The 23,323-nt window shown below is 40.7% G+C and overlaps 1 protein-coding gene across 1 annotated transcript in view; it reads left to right on the top strand.

Moving 5' to 3' along the window:
• PANK3 (pantothenate kinase 3) overlaps positions 1–22,782 on the top strand; it is a 28,782-nt gene extending 6,000 nt beyond the window's left edge. Inside the window, exons 2-7 of the mRNA XM_008054836.2 lie at positions 5,547–5,899; positions 9,620–9,873; positions 12,589–12,765; positions 17,107–17,230; positions 20,548–20,673; positions 21,988–22,782. Of these exons, the coding sequence (XP_008053027.1) occupies positions 5,547–5,899; positions 9,620–9,873; positions 12,589–12,765; positions 17,107–17,230; positions 20,548–20,673; positions 21,988–22,038 (1,085 nt within the window). The 3' untranslated portion in view covers positions 22,039–22,782. The remainder of the gene's footprint in view (positions 1–5,546; positions 5,900–9,619; positions 9,874–12,588; positions 12,766–17,106; positions 17,231–20,547; positions 20,674–21,987) is intronic.
• Positions 22,783–23,323: the final 541 nt, after the last annotated feature.

Raw genomic sequence — 23,323 nt, 5'->3', positions numbered from 1 at the left:
GCCCAGCAGGTCGATGCTGGAACCCAGCAGGTCGATGCTGGAACCCAGCAGGTCGATGCTGGAACCCAGCAGGTCGATGCTGGAACCCAGCAGGTCGATGCTGGAACCCAGCAGGTCGATGCTGGAACCCAGCAGGTCGATGCTGGAACCCAGCAGGTCGATGCTGGAGTGGCTGTGAGCATGCCACTGCCTGGGTGACAGAGTGAGACTACAGCTCAAAAAAAGAATTAAAAGTTTTTCATGTAAATGTGTTAATTGGGAGTTTGGCTTTCAAGAATGACAGTATTCAGATATTTATAACCTGAGAGCAGAGGCTTCTGACTGAAAATAAAAGTGGCATAAACTTTAAACCTGGTAATGCTTTAGCTTTATAGTTCTTTACTAAGTAACATTTTATTTTTGTGTATTTTAACACCTATGTTTGCTCAATACAAGGCGCAGAGAGTTTGAGATCAGCCCAGGCAACATAGTGAGACCTTGTCTCTGCAAAAACAAACAAAACAAGGCACAGAAAGAAAACCTGCATATATTAGTTTTTTTTAATTTTGAAAAATAAAGATTTTTAGCTTAATGAATCTCACCTTGTAGAAATTTTTCTGTCCTAAAATGTACTTGATGTGCAGTTGTTTTCCATTTCCCTACCCCCCCAAAAATACTTATAGAATCAAGCATCAAATAGGGGAATTTGTTTTGGTTATTGCTTGATTGATTGAGTTGGAGTCTCTGTGGCCCAAGCTGGAGTACAATGGCAGGATAACGGCTGTCCACATCCTTGACCTCCTGGGCTCAGGTAACCCTTCTGGCCTCAACCTCCTGAGTTGCTGGGATTATAGATGTATGCCACCGTGCTAGGCTAATTATTTTTTTAAATTTGTAGTGTCCAGGTGTGGCTCACGCCTATAATCTCAGTACTTTGGGAGGCTGAGGTGAGAAGATTGCCTGAGCCCATGCGTTCAAGACCAGCCTTGAACTTGGCGGGACTTCATCTCTACAATAAATCAAAAAATTAGCCAGTTGTGGTGGCATGTGCCTGTAGTTCAGCTGCTTAGAAGGCTGAGGCGGAAGGATCACCCGAGTCCAGCAGGTCAAGACTACAGTGGCCATGAGCGTTCTACTGTACTCCAGTCTGGACGACAGAATGAGAGTCCAAAAAAGAAAAATCTTTGTAGGGATGTGGTCTTCCTCTGTTGCCCAGACTGGTCTCAAACTCCTGGTCTCAAGTGATCCTCACACCTCGGCCTGCCAAAGTGTTGGGATTACATGCGTGAGCCCCTGCTTCTGGCCCATTTCGGCTATTTAATATCAGAAGGATTCCTTTGTTTTATCTAATGCCTGTTGAAAACTATCCTAATTATACATGTCTTTGCAACAGATGGGATATTTCTGAAGGAATTTCTTTAGTATATAGGATTAGATCTATTGTTTTCTTTCTTTCTTTCTTTCTTTCTTTTTTTTTTTTTTTTTGAGTTCAATGCAGTGGCATGCTCCTAGCTGCCACAGCCTCAACCTATTGGGCTCAGATTATCCTTCCACCTCAGCCTTCTAAGTAACTGAAACTACAGGTGTGTGCTACCACACCCGGCTAATTTTTTGATTTATTGTAGAAATGAGGTCTTGCCAAGTTGCTCAGGCTGGTCTAGAACCCAGGCTCAGGCAATCCTCTCACCTTGGCCTCCCAAAGTGCTGGGATTATAGGCATGAGCCACTGTGCCCTGCCCTATTGTTTTCTCTACCTGTATTTGTCCAAGCAGTATTTCTGCTTGCAAGCAGGGAGGTAATCTGTAACTTTTACATCAGTTTCCTAAAGTAGAAATTCTAGACTTCGTGAATTAAACTGAAAGCAAAACTTAGTGATACTACATTTCTTTTTACCTAAGGATGTGTTATATGGTTTCTGTAACTGGCCTGCATTCAAGAGTGTGCTATAAGTATGATGGCCTTCATTACTAGTCACTCAACAAAACTGAGAAAATTTAGTCAATTTCTTCTGATTCTGTTGCTTCTTAGTTATTTATACCAGTCTGTAGGCAACATAAAAGCATAGTGTTTAAGGTCTTGCTGTCCCTTGCTTACCAAATTATAGTCCAAACCTTTTAAAAAACTTTGTCTTTAGATATTCTTTAATGTAGCTCTAGATTTGCAGTATGTGTTTCAAACATAAAAACAAATGAGCTACTTCTCTAAAAGAAGATAATGAGTAATGGGTTTCTTCTTCATATTCAGAATCATGTACTGATTTTACTAACTTTAAATTCCAGAGTAGAGAAATGTATGGAATCCTTTCTCGTGGTATTGTATATTCCTGGTTTTCTAATGTTATATACATAGTAAATAAGTAAAATATGAGTATTTAAGAAACAAAGTAGAATTTTTTTTTTTGTTGTTGTTGGAGTCTCACTCTGTCGTCCAGACTGAAGTGCAGTGGCCGCTCCCGGCCACCACAGCCTCGACCTGCTGGGCTCCGGCGATCCTTCCGCCTCAGCCTTCCAAGTAGCTGGAATTACAGGCATGCGCTACCACGCCCAGCTGATTTTTTGATTTATTGTAGAGATGAGGTCTCGCTGCCCAGGTGGGTCTCGAACCCGCGAGCTCAGGCAATCCACTCACCTCAGTCTCCCAAAGGCGCAGGATTACAGGCTGAGCCACCGAGCCCGGCCAAAGTAAAATTTAAGAGAGAATTAATTTTCCATGATAACCTTTACTTTTTTTTTTTTTTTTTTTTGAGTCAGATTCTCGCTCTGTTGCCCAAGCTGGAGTGCATTGGCACACTCATAGCCACCACAGCCTCGACTTGTTGGACTCAGGTGATCCTTGTGCCTCAGCCTTCCAAGTAGCTGGAACTATAGGCATACACCACCATGTCCACCTAATTTTTGATTTATTGTAGAGACAAAATCTCACCAAGCTCCAGGCTGGTCTTGAACTCATGGGCTCAGGCAGTCCTCTCATCTTGACTTTCCAAGTGCTGGGATTATAGGTGTGAGCCACCACACCCAGCCAACCTTTACATTAAAACTGTTAAATAGGCCAGGTGTGGTGGCTCAGGCTATAATCCCAGCACTTTGGGAGACCATGGTGAGAGGATTGTCTGAACCCGGGGATTTGAGACCAGCTTGGGCAACTTGGTGAGACCTTGTATCTACAATAAGTCAAAAAATAAGCGGGGCATGGTATTACGCACCTGTAGTTCCAGTCACTTGGAGGGCTAAAGCGGAAGGATCACCTGAGCCCAGCAGGTCGAGGCTGCAGTAGCTGTGAGCATGCCACTGCACTCCAGCCTGGGTGATAGAGTGAGACTCCATCTTAAAAAAAAAAAACAACAACAAACCATTAAATATGTTGCTGCCAAGCATTCTGTATTTTATATATCTTAAGTATTAAATTATTTGAATCTCAATCATAATCGTTAAAATCCTAGAGAGTAGAAACAGGCTTTCTTTTTTTGAGTTGGAGACTCACTCTGTCACCCAGACTGGCAACGCTCACAGCCACCCCAGCGTCGACCTGCTGGGCTCCAGTGATACTTCCACCTCGGCCTTCCAAGTAACTGGAACTACAGGCATGTACTACCAAGCCCGGCTAATTTTTTGACTTATTGTAGAGACAAGGTCTCACCAAATTACCCAGGCTGGTCTTGAACCCCTGGGCTCAGGCAATCCTCTCACCTCTGTCTCCCAAAGTGCTAGGATTACAGGCTTTTGCCACTGCACCCAGCCTAATCTGTACTTTTAAAAATGATACCTAGGTGATTTCGATCTTCTAGATTTAGGGTACCTTACCCTTACTTTACAGACACATCTTTTTATTTTTTATTTTTTGAGTCGGATTCTCACTCTCGCCCAGATTGGAGTGCAGTGGCATGCTCCTGGCTACCGCAACCTCACCTTCTGGGCTCAGGCAATCCTTCTACCTCAGCCTTCCAAGTAGCTGGAATTACAGGTGTACACCACCACATCCAGCTGATTTTTTGGTTTATTGTGGAGATGAGGTCTGGCCAAGTTGCCCAGGCTGGTGTCAAACCCGTGAGCTCAGGCAATCCTCTCACCTAGACCTCTCAAAGTGCTAGGATTATAGATGAGCCACCGTGCCCAGCCAACAGACACATCTTAAGCAGCTGTTATGCATCCTGCACACTACTACTAAGTTAAGCTTCTTTTTTTTCCTTTTTTTTTTTTTTTGAGTCGGAGTCTCACTTTGTTGCCCTGGCTGGAGTGCAGGGACATACTCAGGCCACCACATCCTCGACCTGCTGTGCTCAGGTGATCCCTCCGCCTCAGCTTCCAAGTAGCTGGAACCACGGGCGCACACCACCACACTCAACTAGTTTTTTGGTTTATTGTAGAGAGGAGGTCTTGCCGAGTTGCCCAGGCTGGTCTTGAACCCCTGGTCTCAGCCTTCTGGGCTAGTTCTCTAACTGTATTGATTTATGCCTCTTTGCCTTTGGATGTGCTGTTTTTTTGTTTTTGTTTTTTCCATATTTATTTATTTTGAGACAGAATCTCTCTTTGTTGCCCAGCCTGGAATTCACTGGCCCCCTCAGGGCTACTGCAGCCTTGACCTGCTAGGTACAGGCAGTCCTTTCGCCTTAGCCTTCCAAGTAGCAGAAACTACAGGCGTGCACCACCATGCCTGGCTAATTTTTTGATTTATTGTAGAGATGAGGTCTTGCCGAGTTGTCCAGGTTTTTCTCATTTCCCTGTACTCAGGCACTCCTCACACCCAGCCTGGTTAGGCTCTTTTTGTTTTTAGTGTTATCCACACTCAAACACAGGCATAGAGTTTAGCATTCCTTTTATTGGCTTATAATTTGCATATAATTTTATTTTTTCTGTTACATCCTTATGTATTTGTATTTACATTCCTTACTAAATTGAGAGTAGGAATTTTATCTTACTCTTTTACATTCCCATTCTGGAGTATAGAGTAGGTAGATCATATTTACTGAAGGAAATTCAGAAAACTAAGATCCAGAGAGCTTCATGCCTTTTCTGAAGTTATATAGTCCTTTTAGTGAGAGAGCAAGTACCAAATCCTAACCCAAATGACAATGCCTGCCTGAATGTGCTTGTCCCTGAGTAGACTTACTTTTAACATTATTTCAGCTCATTTTATTAGCTAGATGAACCCAAGAAACCTAATATGCTTAATGAGCAATGGCAAAAATTTCTTTTTAAGTAGATACTTTTCCCGTGGGTTACTTAAAATGATTATAGACCAATTTTATTGTATTAAAATCTTTATAGAAACAAAGAATTTCAAGCTCTAGGTAATGACCTTGTTGAAGCAAAATTGGTACTATTTTTTTCTGTCTCTTGGTGCACATGATTAGTATTTAATAAATAAAAAGGAATGCCTACCAGACCAGGACTCTGGGTCATCTTTAAGTACCCTATGTTACAAGTTTTTAGAAAATACATTAATAAAACTTTGAAGACACATATTACACGTGTTTTGTCTAGTAACTATTGTTGACTGAATGCATGATTCAGGGCTAATGAGGTTTGTGGCTAATTTATATATATGTGTGTTTTTTTTTAAATTCATAGCTTTCCCGTGGTTTGGCATGGACATTGGAGGAACTCTGGTAAAGCTCTCATATTTTGAACCTATTGATATCACAGCAGAGGAGGAACAAGAAGAAGTTGAGAGCTTAAAAAGTATTCGGAAATATTTGACTTCTAACGTGGCATATGGATCCACTGGCATTCGAGATGTACACCTTGAACTAAAAGATTTAACACTTTTTGGCCGAAGAGGGAACTTGCACTTTATCAGATTTCCAACCCAGGACCTGCCTACTTTTATCCAAATGGGAAGAGATAAAAACTTCTCAACATTACAAACGGTGCTATGTGCTACAGGAGGTGGTGCTTACAAGTTTGAAAAAGATTTTCGCACAGTAGGTATCGGTTACTCAAAACAAAAAATCGACACCCATTCTGTTCAAGTTTCTAAATATGAGGGTAGGGTTTCAATCTAGCATGCTCCTTAGGTTATTTCTCCCTGCAGGCACAAAAGATCTATGTGTTCCTTACTAGCCTTTCACTTGGGGTATTTTCTTTTTTTGAGTTGGAGTCTCACTCTGTCACCTAGACTGGAGTGCAGTGGCCGCTCCTGGCCACCACAGCCTCGACCTGCTGGGCTCTGGCGATCCTTCCACCTCAGCCTTCCAAGTAACTGGAACTACAGGCACACACTACCACACCCGGCTCATTTTGATTTATTGTAGAGATAAGGTCTCACCAAGTTGCCCAGGTGGGTCTCGAACCCGCGGGCTCAGGCAATCCACTCACCTCAGCCTTCCAAAGGCGCGGGATTACAGGCTGAGCCACCGAGCCCGGCTCACTTGGGGTATTTTCAACACATTCCTAGGCTGACTAAAACTTGCCCAGATTTTGACATGTTATTGTACATAATATTTGGTAGAACTAAGTTTAGGACTCTGCTACAAAACTGCAAAAAGAAGGGAACTTGAGGATTTCAATGAATTTGGCAATGTATAATACCAGATATAAATGGAGCTTGAATTATTTTCACTATTATTGTCCTACATTTACACGGCTTTTGAATATTCATACAGTAGTATTCCAGGGTCCTCTCCTTCCCACATCCAAGTTTGGAGAGTGGTGTCTTTTGGTTGGTAAACATCTGAATGGAAATCCCTGTCATCCCTTTTTTTGGCTTTTATACTATCAACCCTACCATGTTTCTGAGTCCAGTGGAGTGATTTGGATGGATATGGCAAGAGGACTGAGAATATTGGTTTGAGTAATGTGCTGTTTAGGGGTTTACCAAGCTTCTGTTCTTTTCTTTCTTTTTTTAATTTTTAAATTTTTTTTATTTTGAGTCAGAGTCTTACTCTGTTGCGCAGGTTAGAGGGCAGTGACACGCTCCCGGCCGTGGCATACTTGACCTGCTGGTCTCAGGTGATCCTTCCTCCTTGGTCTTCCAAGTAGTTAGAACTATAGGCGCACGCTAATTTTTTGATTTATTGTAGAGATGAGGTCTCATCAAGTTGCCCAGGCTGGTCTCAAACCTGTGAGCTCAGGCAATCCTTTCACCTCACCCTTCCACAGTACTGGGATTATAGGTGTGATCTACTGGGCCTGGTCTGGGGGTAGTTTAAGGTGTAATTCTTGTTTAAATTCTTTTTTTTTTTAATTTATGGATAATGGTGATTTGTATTCAGTTTTAGTTATTTGAACATAAATTTCTTGAATTTGAGATTATGTTTTCACATGTGATAGTGAATGTTTGCCAATATTGACAAAAGCAGTCTCATTGAAGCCACCTTTCACCTGGCCATTAAAAATAATCCAGGCTAGATGTAGTGGCTCACACCTGTAATCCCAGCACTTTAGAATGCGGAGATTAGAGGATTGCCTGAGCCCACAGGTTTGAGAGCAGCCCAGGCAACTTGGGGAGACCTTGTCACTACAATAACTCAACAAAAAACAGCTGGGTGTGGTGGCATGCACCTATGATTCCAGCTACATGAAAGGTTGAGGTAGAAGGATCTCCTGAGTCTAGCAGGTCGAGGCTGCAGTGGCAGTAAGTGTACCACTGCACTCCAGCCTGGGTGACAGTGAGACTACGACTCAAAAAATAAGATAAAACACTGGTATCTAAATATGGTGTTCTAGTTTTTAAAAAAATATGTAATGTTTTTTCAATCAACTTTTTAATGTTGAAGTATAACAATATATTTGATTTTTTGATACTCATTTATTAGGCAAATAAGCACCAAGTATGTGTCAAGTATTGTGCTAAACACTGGAAGAATATGGATGGGCTTGAGACACAGATATTCTAGACCACATAGATAAGTAAATTACAACTAGAAGTGTGATGCATTATAATTAATATTAGTGGCGCCTGGTGCGGTTGCTCATGCCTGTAAACCCAGCACTTTGGAAGCTGGAGGCAAGAGGATTGTCTGAGCCAGGTAGTTCAAGACCAACCTGGGCAACTTGGCCAGACCTCATCTCTATAATAAATCAGAAAATTAGCCAGGTGTGGTGGCATGCGCCTGTAATCCCAGCTACTTGTGAGACTGAGGCAGAAGGATCACCTGAGCCCAGCAGATCAAGGCTGCAGTAGCTGTGATCACTAGCCACTGAACTCCAGCCTGGGCGACAGATTGAGATGCCGACTCAAAAAGTACTAGTGGCAAGAGAACAATAATGGAATGCTAGCTAACAACTCCTAGAGAGTTGAAGAGCTACTTCGAGGAAGTGATGTTTAAACTGAGATCTTTTATAACATACTTAACAATACTCTATTAACCTGAAATGAATTTAATAATTTCAAACCAGTACTCAAATTATAATATAAAGACAGGAAGTTAATTATATGTCAGTAGGTAGATTCGCTGGTATGATCATACCAGAAGACATAATGAAGTGGTCAGATGCTTGCACCTATACATGATTCATTGCGAATACCAAAGCTACAAATGCCAGATGATATATATGTTCTATTGGGGAATCAGATACCATAAATGGTAGTGTTGTTGGTGACATGACTCTATGAGATGCCGAACAACACTTAGCAAAATTCCAAACAGTAAGAAGAACAGTATTTCCTTGGTTTGTATGGTGGTTGAATTCCTAGCAAATTTAGCATATATATAATTTTTTTTGCTTGTTTGTTTGTTTTTTTAGTTGGAGTCTCACTCCATTGGCCAGACTGGAGTACAGTGACACACTCACAGCCACCCCAGCGTCACCTGGTGGGGTGATGATCCTTCTGCCTCAATCTTCCAAGTAGCTGGAACTACAGGCGCATGCTACCATGCCTGGCTAATTTTTTATTTATTGTAGAGGCAAGGTCTCGCCAAGTTGCCCGGGCTGGTCTTGAATCCCTAGGCTCAGGCAATCCACTTGCCTTGGCCTCCCAAAGTGCTGGGATTACAGGTTGAGCCATCGAACCCCGTCCTGTTTGTTTTTTTTTTTAAATCTGGGTCTCACTCTGACACCCAGGCTGGAGTGCAGGAACACAATCATGGCTCACGGCAGCCTTGACCTCCTTGGGTCAGGTGATCCTCCTGCCTCAGCTTCCTGAATAGCTGGGGCTACTGGCATGTACCACCACATCCAGCTAATTATTTTTTTTGTAGAGACGAGGTCTTGCTATGTTGCACAAGCTAGTCTGGAACTCCTGGGCAAGCGATCTGCCTTGCCTTCGATGTGAAGAATAGTTAGTTTGTGTTTATGCACAGATAAAGTATTTTGTGCTTGTATAGGCTTAGATAATTGTAAATAATTTTCCCATTGTGACTACAAAAATGTCTGGCAGAACATTCAAATGTAGTTTATAGATGGGATAATTCTGTTTCACAGCAATGTCTCACCCATTACAGATGTCCAGCATTCCAAATCCCTGTCAATTAAATGTCAATTCAGTCCTTCCTTTCTCCCCATCATTTGAAAGCCAACATGTTCCCAGAGATTGTGATACTACCCTCACTGAGAATCAGTGAACTAGATAAAATCTCTAAGAGATTTTGACATGAAGCAAAACAAGTAAAAATGTGATAGTCATTGATGATTTTTAAATTTTTATAGTGCAGTTGAGTCAAGTAATTAGAATGCTATGTTTTGTTTTGTTTTTTTAACAGATTGGAAACCTCCACCTACACAAACTGGATGAACTTGACTGCCTTGTAAAGGGCTTGCTGTATATAGACTCTGTCAGTTTCAATGGGCAAGCTGAGTGCTACTATTTTGCTAATGCCTCAGAACCTGAGAGATGCCAAAAAATGCCTTTTAACTTGGATGATCCCTATCCACTGCTGGTGGTGAACATTGGCTCAGGAGTCAGTATTTTAGCAGTCCATTCCAAAGACAACTATAAAAGAGTGACTGGGACAAGGTAGTAACCTTTTTGGTCTTATTGCAACATTCACATTGTTTTATGCACAGAAGCTGTGAAATCAATATACTAATGCTAGTTTTCCGGATTGTAACAGAACGACACGTGGAAATAACCATGTTCTTCTATTGATTTCAAAACTATAGTATCGATATTTTGTTCTTTAATTTTCCAAAGCATTTTTCTTCTTCACCTATTTTTTACTTTTTTTTTTTTTTGAGTTGCGTTTTCTCTGTGTTGTCCAGGCTGGAGTGCGGTGGCACAATCACAGCTCACCACAGCCTCAACCTCCTAGGCTCAGGTGATTCTTCGCCTCAGCCTCCTGAGTTTCTGGGACTATCGACATGGATCACCATGCCTGGCTAACTTTTGGGGGGTTTTCTTTTGGTAGAGATGAGGGTTTACTGTATTGCCTAGGCAGGTCTCAAATTCCTGGACTCAAGCAATCCTCCTGCCTTGGCCTCTCAAAAGTGCTGGGATTACAGGGGTGAGCTACCGTGCTGTGCTATTTTTCACTTTTTAGTAGATATATTTAGCTGGGCACAGTGACTCATACCTATAATCTCAACATTTTGGGAGGTGGAGGTGAAAGGATTGCCTGAGCCCACGAGTTCGAGACCAGCCTGGGCAATATGGCAAGACCTTGTCTATGATACATTAAAAAATTAGCTGGGCTTGGTGATATGAGCCTGTATTTCCAGCTACTTTGAAGACTGAGGCAGAAGAATCACCTGAACCCAGCAGGTGGAGGCTGTGGTGGGCATGCACGTGCCACTACACTCCAGCCTGGATAACAGAGTGAGACTGACTCAAAAAATAATTAAATAAACAAATAAAAATATATTTAAGCATAAAGCTTGCTGTGTGCTGAATAGATTCCCGTTTAAACTGCAATATTGGGTAACGTTGTGATTGTTCTGGGATGAATGTATGTGATAACAAATATTCTCAAAAACCCCTATACTTTTCTGTAATGCCTGAAATAGGTTTGTGAAATAAGATTTAAAATGTTCTTAGCTGGGTGCAATGGCTCACACCTGTAATCTTAGCACTTTGAGAAGTGGAAGCAAGAGGATTACCTGAGCTCAGGTGTTCAAGACCAGCCTGAGCAACATGGTTAAGACCTCGTCTCTACAATAAGTCAAAAAGTTAGCTGGGCATGGTGGCACATGTCTGTGGTTCCAGCTACTTGGAAGGCTGAGGCAGAAGGACCACCTGAGTCCAGTAGGTCAAGACTGCAGTGACTGTGAATGTGTTACTGCACTCCAACCTGGGCGACAGAGTGAGACTCCGACTCAAAAAACAAACAAAATACTTACGATGCTTTTATGTACTTTATCAACTTTTGAGGAGAAGTGAAAGCTCCTATTTAACTAAGAAAGATAGATTTGGGGATACTTTAAATGAGGTTAATTTGTGAAAAAACTCAATTCTGTTAAGTAAAGCCAACAGTAATTCAGGGATAAAACCTGCTAGAGATGTGTAAGTATGTCCAGGGAGCAAAAGTTTAGGGATTAGAGAGTGTACTTTCATTTTGTGAGCATATCTAAAAGAATAGGAGAATCAAGTAAATTTCTGTCAATAAAATGTTGACCTGCTGGACATAAGTTTACTCATTTGTTTGTGTCTAGTTCATGTTAACGTTAATGTACCACATTGAGTTGATTTCAGCTCTATTGGGCCAAGTGAATAAGCCTTTCACAAAATCATTTCATAGAAATAATTTTAAATTAGAGATATTGGCCAGGAGCTGTGACTCAGCCTGTAATCCCAGCACTTTGGGAGACTGAGGTGAGAGAATTGTCTCAGCCCGGGGGTTCAAGACCATCCTGAGTGACTTGGCGAGACCTCATCTCTACAGTAAATCAGAAAATTAGCCGGGCATGGTGGTGCATGCCTATAGTTCCAGCTACTTGGAAGGCTGAGGCAGAAGGATCGCCTGAACCCAGCAGGTTGAGCGATGGCTGTGAGTAAGCCACTGCACTCCAGCCTGGGTGACAGAGTGAGACTCCAACTCAAGAAAAAAAAAGAAATTACAGATATTTTCCTTTTAATTCTCATGGTACTAATTTTTAATACTCCTTTTTAATGCACACACAAAAATGTATTTGTAGCAACTACAGAGTATAAGCTATGAGGCTAAAGACTCTGGGAGATATTTAAAAGGTCCCTCCTATCATGTTTCCACCAAGTGATTTTTTTTCTCCCTTTGTTTTCTTCTTTGATCTAATGAGTTTGGTTTTACTAAGCAATTTTTTTCTTTCTTTTTTTGAGTCGGAGTCTCACTCTGTCTTCAGGCTGTAGTGCAGTAACACACTCACAGCCACCACAGCCTCGACCTGTTGGGCTCAGGCGATCCTTCTACCTTAGCTTTCCAAGTAACTGGAACCACAGATGCATGCCACTATGGCTGGCTATTTTTTTTTTATTTGTTGTAGAGACGAGATCTTGCCATGTTGCTCAAGCTGGTCTTGAACCCCTGCGCTCAGGTAATTCTCTCTTCTCCACCTCCAAAGTGCTGTGATTACAGGCTTGAACCACTGTGCTCAGCTTACTAAGCAATTTTTTTTAACTTTCATTATGTTACTATCTCAGTACTTACCATAGTAATACGTTTTCATGTGTTGAATAAATGAGTGAGTCACCCTTTTACTTTGAAAAATAATATATTGTGTAAATGCAACTTAATTCACCAAGTTTCTTTATTTTCTTTAGCCTTGGAGGGGGTACCTTTCTAGGTTTATGCAGTTTATTGACTGGCTGTGAAAGTTTTGAAGAGGCTCTTGAAATGGCATCCAAGGGTGACAGCACCCAAGCTGACAAGCTGGTGCGTGATATTTATGGAGGGGATTATGAAAGATTTGGTCTGCCAGGTTGGGCTGTAGCATCCAGGTGAGTGTAACATTTGCTGAGTTACTGAATTTATGTAATTTGGGTTGCTTATTTAGTTTTTGGAAAGCCAATGTAACATTACAGGACACTGTCAATGTGCTTTCTTGTATCCATTTTAGGTTCCAAGTTTTGAACAATGATGTAGTTTAAATGTAGTATACATTAAGAAGTCTTATCTAAGTGTACTCTATAACAGACCACTTTGATTTATTTTTCAGTGTCCTACTTACATTTCTTTATGTATTTTCTTCCCCTTTTCTTATACAAAAGGTAATGTACTATTATATTAGAATACTGTATATTCTGTAAAAACCACATATCCTAGAAATCTTTCTATGCTGTGATTGTCATTTTATGTATGTAGGCTTATCTATAGAATACATTCTCAGAAGAAGGACTGCAAAGGATTTTTGAGGTTGTAAGTTATACCCTCCAAAAGAGTGGTGCTAATTTTCACCCTCAGCAGTGGTAGATGAAAGTGCCTGTTTCATCAGTAGAATGCTGTCAGACTTCGATTTTTTGCTAATCAGTTGGAGAAGTGGTATCTCTGTATATTTATTTGCATTTCTTTTACCAATAGCGAGGTTAACAAACTTACATGATTTCTGTTCTGTGAGTGATTGTTCATGTTCTGTTTTTCTGTTGAATTGTTACACAGTTGAATTCATCAGTCTTTTCTTTTATGGCTTCTGGATATTGATTCATAGTAAGTAAGTCTTCCACATTCCAAATATATAAAGGAATAAGCCCTTATTTTGATACTTTAATGGTATTACTTTTATATTTCAGTTTTTGATTTACTTAGAGTTTATCTTGAGGTTTTATATGAAGTATAATTCCAGCTTTAGTTTTTCAGTTTTTCCAGAAGGCCCTGGTGTTTGATAGCTCGCTCTATTTCAGTGAGTTGAGATGGTTTCTTTATCATACACTGGCTTTTTTCATTATTCTGTTTCTGCACCAGCACTACATTTTTAGATTTATAGAGGCATGAAAGTATGTTTTAAAATCTAGAAGGGCTAGTTTCCTCCCTGTGCTTATTTAATTTTCTATATGACCTTTACAGTCTTTTTCTTTATTATCAAACAATTTTAAAAACTTCTTTTAGGCTGGGCACAGTGACTCACACCTGCAATCCCAGCACTTTGGGAGGCAGAGGTGAGAGGATTGCCTGAGCCCAGGGGTTCCAGACCAGCCTGGACAACTTGGTGAGACCTTGTCTCTGTGATAAAAATCAAAAAATTATCCAGGCATGGTGGCCCCACACCTGTGGTTCCAGCTACTTGGAAGGCTGAAGTGAACGGTTTGCCTGAGCCCAGCAGGTCAAGACGTTGGTGTCTGTAAGCGTGCCACTGCACTCCAGCCTGGGTGACAGACTGACTCAAAAAAAAACCCAAGCTTTTTTGGAATGTCATTAAGCTTACATTCTAACTTAGGGACAAATTACATCTTTATGATGTTAAGTACTGCTGTTGAAGAACTTGGCTTGTCTTTCTATCTGTTTAAGGCTACTTTTGTGCCTTTCAGACATTTTTAAAAGACTTCTCCATTTAAGTCTGTACATTGCTTTTTAAATACTTTCTGTTATTCTGTTGTATATCAGTCTTGTCTCCGACTATACTTTCTAACTGGTCATGGCTTGTGCAGCATAAGTTCTTTGTCAAGATTTCCAGTACCCTTTGGTAGTGGACTTTGCCTTACGCCTCAGTAATCTTTTTTGCCTCTTCCTCGCATAGACCCTTCATTCTGAGCATTTGATGTTACTTGTGATCTCATAGATGTTTTCGTTTCTTGTTTCTGTGTGCTTTTAATCTTTAGTTGCCTCTGTGTAAGGTTTTCCTTCTCTTTTTTCTATTTCTTGTCCTTGTATTCCAAAACTGTCATACCTTCTTAACTTTCCCTTCTTACCACAATGGTAAGAGATTTTTTTTTCCTTTGTGTTCCCAGGGCTAGTTTTTGGTTTGTGTTTCTTTGACTTTTTCCTATTATAGTTAGCGCTTCTCTTGCTGTCTCTCTTCCTCTGTCTAGGCCTGCATTGTCCATTATAGTAGCCTCTTGCCACGAGCCTACATCAGCCACTTAGAATATAGGTGCCACATATTGAAATAATATTTGGTTATATGAAGGGGGAGCCACAAAAACTGTAATTGTCTTTTGAGGGTAGGTTTCTTGTAGTACAGACTTTCTTCCCCCTAGGAACCCATCGGTTTTAATCTGGAAGTTTTGAAAAGGTTGCATCTCGATTTGTGGAAGAAACGTCCCAAGTTGTGGCAAACAGGTGACTGTTTCTTCCACCATGACAGTGCACCTGCCTACACTGTGCTGAGTGTCCAGCAGTTGCTTTTGACCAAATATGACGTGAACCCTGTGCCCTACCCTCCCTATTCACCAGATCTCATCCTGAGCTATATTCTTTTGTTTCTCCGGGTGGAAAAAGTCCTCAAAGGGAAACCTTTTACCATTGTGGGAGAAGTGAAATTTAAAAAGGCAGGAGCTCAAAAAATCAGCCGGGCATGGTAGCGCATACCTGTAATTCCGGCTACTTGGAAGGCTGAGGTGGAAGGATCGCCGGAGCCCCGCAGGTCGAGGCTGCGGTGGCCGGGAGCGGCCACTGCACTCCAGTCTGGGCGACAGAGTGAGACTCCAATTAAAAAATAAAATAAAAATAAACAATAAATTTCCATAAATAAATAAATAAATAAAAAGGCAGGAGCACTAAAAGGCGTCAGAATTACCGAATTCAAAAAACTGTTTTTGAACAGTGGAAAAGCGTCTCTATAGGTGTATTTCATCAAATGGAGAGTACTTTGAAGATGACTGAAGTTTCTCAATTTTTGTAAATAACTTAAGGTTTTTGGGGTCCCCCCATATTGACTTAAATGAAATGTACAATTAAAATCACTGCACTCCAGTCTGGGTGACAGAGTGAGACTCTAACTCAAAAAAAAAAAAAAAAAAAGTAAAATTAATTTCACTTGTTTATTTTTACCTTTCTAGTGGCTAGTAGAAAGTATAAAGTCACATATTGCTGGTATTTTATTTCTATTGGACAGTGCTACACTAGACTAATTCATTGCTTAAGGGGACCATCTTTGTGTTCCCAGCACAATGCTTGGCATTTCATAAATTTTTGTTGTGACTGAATGAAAAGGAATTTGATATGAAAGTTGAGATACCTTTGGAAACATTTTGTAATTTTGACTTTTTTAAAGTAAGTCAAAATGTACTTGTCTATATTTTCTTGGTTTCCTATAAGAATAGCTGAGTGTGGTAGCGCACGCCTGTAGTTCCAGCTACTTGGAAGGCTGAGGCGGAAGGATTGCTTGAGCCCAGCAGGTCGAGGCTGTGGTAGCTGTGAGAGTGCCATTGTACTCCAGCCTGGGTGACAGAGTGAGACTCCGACTCAAAAAAAAAGCCTTCAATTTTTTGTTTTAATTGAGTCTTGGTTTCACTGTCACTTAGGCTGGAGTGCAGTGGCACACTCATGGCCACTGCAGCCTCGACCTGCTGGACTCAGGCGATCCTTCTGCCTCAGCCTTCCAAGCAGCTGGAACCAAAGGTGCACACCACCACACCTGGCTAATTTTTTTGATTTAGTGTAGAGACAAGGTCTCGCCAAGTTGCCCCTGGGCTCAGGCAGTCCTCTCATCTCTGCCTTCCAGAGTGTTAGGATTACAGGCATGTACCACTGCACCCAGCTAACAGTTAAATATAAAGGCTTTTGCTGTGTGCAGTGCCTCCCGCCTATAACCTCAGCACTCTGGGAGGCAGGGACAAGAGGATTGCCTGAATCCAGGAATTCGAGACCAGCCTGAACTACTTGACGAGGCCTTGTCTCTACAATAAATAACAAAATTAGCCGGGCATGGTGGCACGTGCCTTTGATTCCAGCTACTTGGAAAGCTGAGGTGATAGGATCACTTGAGTCCAGGAGTTTGAGGCTGCAGTGGCAATGGGCGTGCCACTGCACTCCCGCCTGGTGACAGAGTGAGACTTCAACTCAAAAATAAAATTAAATCAGATTAGAAACTCCAACTCAAAAAAAAATTAAGTCAGTCAATCAATTTAACTGTTTTTAATCAGGTTTAAAAATGAAGATATTTTAGTAGTATTTGCTTTCTTATGACAACTATCTGCCCCATCCTGAGACTTCATTTTAACCCTAATTCTTCAAAAGATACTACTTTATTCTTGTGTAGATTTTGTTAGTTTTGATTTATCCCTGTGTGTTTTTACCCTTTTGGTCCCAATTTCATAAAAATGTCCAGGTTGTAGATATATCTACTAATACACAAACTGTTTGTTATCAGCAGATTTGACTTTGTTTTCTTCATTTTTCTGCAGTTTTGGGAATATGATTTATAAGGAGAAGCGCGAATCTGTTAGTAAAGAAGATCTTGCAAGAGCTACTTTAGTTACTATCACCAATAACATTGGTTCTGTGGCACGAATGTGTGCTGTTAATGAGGTAAACAAAAATACTTAATTAGATTAAAAATGTGAATTGCAGTTTTATGTGCATCTAGGAGGGCCTTGTTTTCTTTGTTTTTGAGTCAGAGACTCACTCTGTCCCCAGGCTGGAGTGCAGTAGCACACTCACAGATACCACAGCCTTACTTTTGGACTCAGGCAATCCTTCCACCTCAGTCTTCCAAGTAGGTGGAACTACTGGCGCATACCATCATGCCCACCAATTTTTAAATTTTATTGTAGTGATGAGGTCTTGTTAAGGTGCCCAGACTAGTCATGAGCCCCTGAACTCAGGCAATCCTTTCGACTCCGCTTCCCAAAGTGCTGGGATTACAGGCATGAGCCACCACGCCCAGCTAAGGACTTCTTCGTATTCCTTGAGGAGGCCTCTAGGATTGAGATCTAGTCAATTAAATTCCAAGACTTATTAGGTCTATATGTTATGTACCAAATTGTTCTGTTGCCCTGAAAGAAGGTAGCATATAATTCAGATTGAAGTCAGAGAAATAGTAGTATTTTCTTTCTTTCTATTTTTTTCTAAGTTGGACTCCCACTGTTTCACCCAGGCTGCAGTGCAGTGGCATGTTCATAACCACCGCAACATCATCCTGCTGGGCTCTGGTGATCCTCTGCCTCAGCCTTCCAAGTAGCTGGAACTCCAGGCATGAGCCACCATGCCCAGCTGATTTTTTGAATTATTGTAGACAAAGTCTCACCATGTTGCCCAGGCTGGTTTTGAACCTGTGGGCTCGGGCAGTCCTCACCTCCACCTGCTACAGTGCTGGGATTACAGGCATAAACCACCACACCCAGCAAGTTATATTTTTTATTTATCTAGAGACCTTTACAGAAAAACACAGCCTAAATCTCTTGAGGATGTAAAAGCAAGTTCTTTCTAAACATAAGACATTCTGAAGTAACTAATTATTGAAAACCTGTTTGTACTGTTATAAATACAAATATTAGTGAAATCTTTGGAGATTTTCTCACTGCCTTCGGCTTCTTTACAGTGCTGCCTTGTTGCATATGGATCAAGCAGCATTGTACAGGGCTATGAAGGCATTGAGACTTGCTCTTCATGTGATAATTCAGTGATGTTCACTGCTTGCTCCAAAGAAAGTGTGAAAAGCATGTACTGCTAGATTTATCACATAGTTGGGATATTTTTATTTGAGAGAGAGAGAATTTTTCATATAATAGATATACTTGTCCATTTAATATTTGAAAATGTCAAATATTTTTAATGGATTGAGAAGTTTCCTTTTTGGAGGAACTCAAGTTTATTAACTCATTTATCTCTTGAGTAAGTATTTACAGAGTACCACATGCTAGGCATTGTTCTGAGCCCTTGGAATATATTAGCAGAGCTTACATTCTTGCTAGTGATTTACTAAGTAAGTTCTTTAGTATATATTGGGTGATAAGTGCTATTTTTTTTTTAAAGAGAAAGTAGACAGGATAAAGAAGATGGGCAGTAGGTCAGAGGGCAAATTGCCGAGTAATTGATGGTTAAAGGAAGACTGTATTGAAATTGTGTCCCTTGGAAAGTGAGGGGGGAGCCATGCCTATAGCGATCTGGGGGAGAAAGGCTCCAGCAGCTTAGTACAACTATGCAAACTGTGAATTTTTCTAAACTTAAATCCAGAACTTTGTCTCCTCAGTTTTTTAATAACTTAAGAAATTTAAGTGTAGTAAGTTAGTTGATGGAGCCACTATAAGAATTTTTAACCTAGATTTGGGGACTATTTCACTTTGGGGACTGACAACAATCTGGAATTTTTATTCTTAGCCCTGTATGTCTAGATTTCACTGGCCAATTGACTTAACAGTAATTAAGGCAATAGTTTATGCTATGTAAACTCCTGCAAGAACTTCTACTCAAAAGTCACAAGATAAACCAGGTGCAGTGGTTTACATCTGTAATCCTAGCACTTAAAAAAGTCACAGTATATTGTGAAAGTAGAAATAGATTTTTTTTTTTTAATTTATTTTATTTTTTTGAGTTGGAATCTCACTCTGTCGCCCAGGCTGGAGTGCAGTGGCACGCTCATGGCCACCCCAGCGCTCACCTGCTGGGCTCCCAGCCATTTTTCCCACATCAGCCTTCCAGGTAGCCGGAACTATGGGCATGTTGCCAATTTCCCCGAGCTGGTCTCGAACCCACGGGCTCAGGCAATTCACTTGCCTTGGCTTCCCAAATTGCTGGGATTACAGGCTGAGCCACTGAGCCCGGCCAGAAATAGATTTTCTAGAGATTCGAACACCAGTTCCCCATCTAAGATTTCCTGATCATAGAGGCACCTAAGAAACCAAATTAGTGACTGTGGAATCTGATCAGAGAGGGAATAGCTGGCTTAATGAATCAGCCTGGTGACAAAGAACGCTAGAATCCTAGAGGTTGAACACATGCCATACTCCTGTTAGTATTACTTGCCAACTATAGATGCCATGTTTGCATGTTGTTGTTAAACATGCCCTGCAATATATGGACCAAGTTTACTGCTTATTTTATTCTAAATGCATTTTTAAATACTTTTTCTTGGCTTGATTTCTTTACTCTTTTTTTTTCTTTTGAGTAGGAGTCTCACTCTGATGCTCAGGCTGGAGTGCAGTGGCACCCTCATGGCCACTGTAGCCTCGACCTGCTAGGCTCAGGGATCCTTCTGCCTCAGCCTTCCAAGTAGCTGGAATTTACAGGCGTGTGCCACCATGCCCGGCTAATTTTTTGATTTATTGTAGAGACGTGGACTTGGGCAGTCTTCTTGCCTCCACCTCCCAAAGTTCTGGGATTACAGGCATGAGCCACTGTGCCCCACCGATTTCTTTAATCTTATCAATAATTTGTTTTCAGGTTACTTTGGTAAATGGATTATTTATTGCCCATTTTGAAAAACAAGCCTCACCTAAAATCTGATAGGGTCTTTTCAGAACCTTTAAAAAAAAATAGATGTTACTTTTAATAGCAGCTTTTGGTTCACAGTCAAATTGAGTGAAAAGATAGGAGTTACCATATATCCAGCCCTCCTCCACTATCAGTATCCCACAATAAAGTGGTCCATGTGTTTGAATCCATGAACTTATGTTGACAGATCACCACCACCAAAGCCCATAGCTCACGTTAGGGTTCGCTCTTTTGGTGTTGTTATGTTCTGTGGGATTGGACATGTATCATGCTCAGGATTGTGAAGCTGTGTGCTAGGAATGTAGTAGATGCTAATACAAGGTAGTTTTATATTGTTAAAGATTTTGTAAACCTTTTGTATTCTAAAATTTAATTGTTTTTTTTTACAAGTCACTTTCCTTCTTTTCTCTTAGAAAATAAACAGAGTTGTCTTTGTTGGAAACTTTTTACGTGTCAATACCCTCTCAATGAAACTTTTGGCATATGCACTGGATTACTGGTCAAAAGGTCAACTGAAAGCATTGTTTCTAGAACATGAGGTATGATAGAAACATGTTTCGTGAATTCTAATAACATTCTTTTATGTATGTTGTTTCTTACCTGTATATAAGTATAAGGCTACAAATCATTGATGCAAGTAGAATATTGACTCCATCCCTTCAGTTTCTGTTGGGGGATGGGAGTTAATATAACCTGATAGGCCCCCATTAAGGTAAGAACTTCACAGCTCTGACTAAAAACAGTGTGAGGTCTGAGCTCCTCAGGTGACTGGGGATGCTTGTATGCTTAGTGAATATTTTGTTTTCTTTGGTTAAATGGTTTCTTTTGTTTGGGTTTTTTCCTCGTGAGATTGCAAATGTTAAATGTGAACAATATAAAAATACATAGCAATGAAAATTCTCCTTAAAGCCGGGCTCAGTGGCTCAGCCTGTAATCCTGCGCCTTTGGGAGGCTGAGGTGAGTGGATTGCCTGAGCCCGCGGGTTCGAGACCCGCCTGGGCAGCGAGACCTCATCTCTACAATAAATCAGAAAATCAGCTGGGCGTGGTAGCACATGCCTGTAATTCTGGCTACTCGGAAGGCTGAGGCGGAAGGATTACCGGAGCCCAGCAGGTCGAGGCTGCGGTGACCGGGAGCGGCCACTGCACTCCAGTCTGGGCGACAGAGTGAGACTCCAACTCAACTTCCATATCTTATTGTCACCATTCTTACTGTACAGATAAGAATGTGTTCCCCTGTGCAGTTTCATGTGGCATGGGGAGGATGTGTCAGGCAGAGCCACAGGAAATTAGTTTGTTTATTGAATAAAGAGAAGACAACTGTTAGAGTCCTGGAATTTTCAGTGCCTACAAGCCACACTTTTTTTTTTTGAGTTGGAATCTCACTCTGTCGCCCAGACTGGAGTGCAGTGGCCGCTCCCGGTCACCGCAGCCTCGACCTGCTGGGCTCCGGTGATCCTTCTGCCTCAGCCTTCCAAGGCCACACTTTTAAAATCCGTATTTGAAAAGCCACACATGGTGGCACATACCTGAAGTCCCACGGAGTACCAGCTACTCAGGAGACTAAGGTGGGAGGGTCACTTGAGCTCAGGAGTTTGAGGCCAACCTAGGCAACACAGTGAGACCCATTTCTAAAAATAACAGCAGTAATAATTAAAACATTAAAATACATATTTCAAAGGTATGTATTGAGAATACAGCTTTAGTAAATGTTTCACAGTACATAACACAAATTGGTAGATGTAAATGTTATTGAACAAATGGATTGTGCATAAATGTGTGTTCTTAAGTGGTTAATGTTACATGGTAATTTAAAAGCTGTACTACATTAACAGTTGTCTTAAAATTGCACAGGGATACTTTGGAGCAGTTGGTGCGCTTCTTGGGCTGCCAAATTTCAGCTAAAGCGTCAGGTTCCTGTGAGCTAATAAATGTCACCCAAGAGAAACTGCAACCAGAGGCATTATTACTGCATTGTCTGTCACTGGGAACCAAAGGATAAAAGAGAAGCTGAGTGTTGCCAAATCAAAGGCAGGAGTTGAATACCGTGGAGTATTTCTGATTGAAATGCTTTCCCTTTTGTATATAGCCAGTGTTAAATCCTTAATGCAATACAGCCTCTCATTATTGAGCTTCCTCTCAAAAGGTTATCTTGTTATTTTATGTACCAACATTGCAGTACTGTATGCTCAAACACAAATCTTAAAGTCTCAGAAATGTTGCACTTATGAAAATAATGGATTTTGAATATGTTACAAGTCTGTTTCGTTACTAAGCGAGCAGGCAGTAACATACCCTGTATCAAAACTTACTGAAATGGCAATCAAACGAGCATTTTTATGATTTTAGGAATGTTAAGGCAACATTATTTTTTTAACGTATCTCCCCAAAAGCATGTTTATGTGATCTTTCCCCAGAAGTACAGCTTTTTTCAAATGCCATGATTGAACTACTGTTGGCAAATGATAGCTGAATTTTAAAATGAACCTTGGAAGGTGCACATGGCTGGTGACATTGCACTTTTTGTGTGTGTGAGTTAATCAGTACATGTTAAAAATGTTGAACATGTTAAGATTGGAAGCTTAGTTACTTACTTGGGAGCCTATGTAATAAGATTCTGGGACTGTTCTAATGGAATATGGTTTGAGTGCACTGACAGAGTATTTTGTTTTCTTTACCACATTCATCTCAGGCCCAAACCTAGTGGTTTCTTTTTAGGCTGTCTAAACCATCAAAGCTAAAGATTTTATTTTATTATGAACTGCAACAAAATCACATTTATTTTAAATGAGTTGATGGAGATCTCAAAGATGGATTGATTTGAGTTGTGGGAGTCTGAGGCAGTATTGCAGAGCTATTAGAAAGGATCAATGTTTAGTACATTCTGATAATAAAAGCATTATGGTTCCAAAGTTGATAAATCTTTTTGCCTGGGAATTGTATTTTCTATTTTGAATTCATTTTTTACAATGTTAGTTTTTTACATTTTTACATTTGCAAAAATGCAAAAAACTATTGGGGTCCAATAGTTGGTGAACTTATCTGAGTCTGTTGCTTATGATTTGGGAAGTAGAAAGACTTGGGAAAAATTCACCTCTATTAAATTTCCAAAAATCTAGATGTACTTTGAAGAGCTTAAAAATTATTTACATGAAAGAAGTATTACTGTGTGTTTTTACAGATGAGAGTT

This window comes from Carlito syrichta, unplaced genomic scaffold (genome assembly GCF_000164805.1).
Source record: "Carlito syrichta isolate Samal-C Ts95f unplaced genomic scaffold, Tarsius_syrichta-2.0.1 Scaffold301542, whole genome shotgun sequence".
Classification (NCBI taxonomy): Eukaryota; Metazoa; Chordata; class Mammalia; order Primates; family Tarsiidae; genus Carlito; species Carlito syrichta.
Note: the sequence above shows the minus strand (reverse complement) of the source record. Positions and strands in the feature narration are given on the sequence as shown.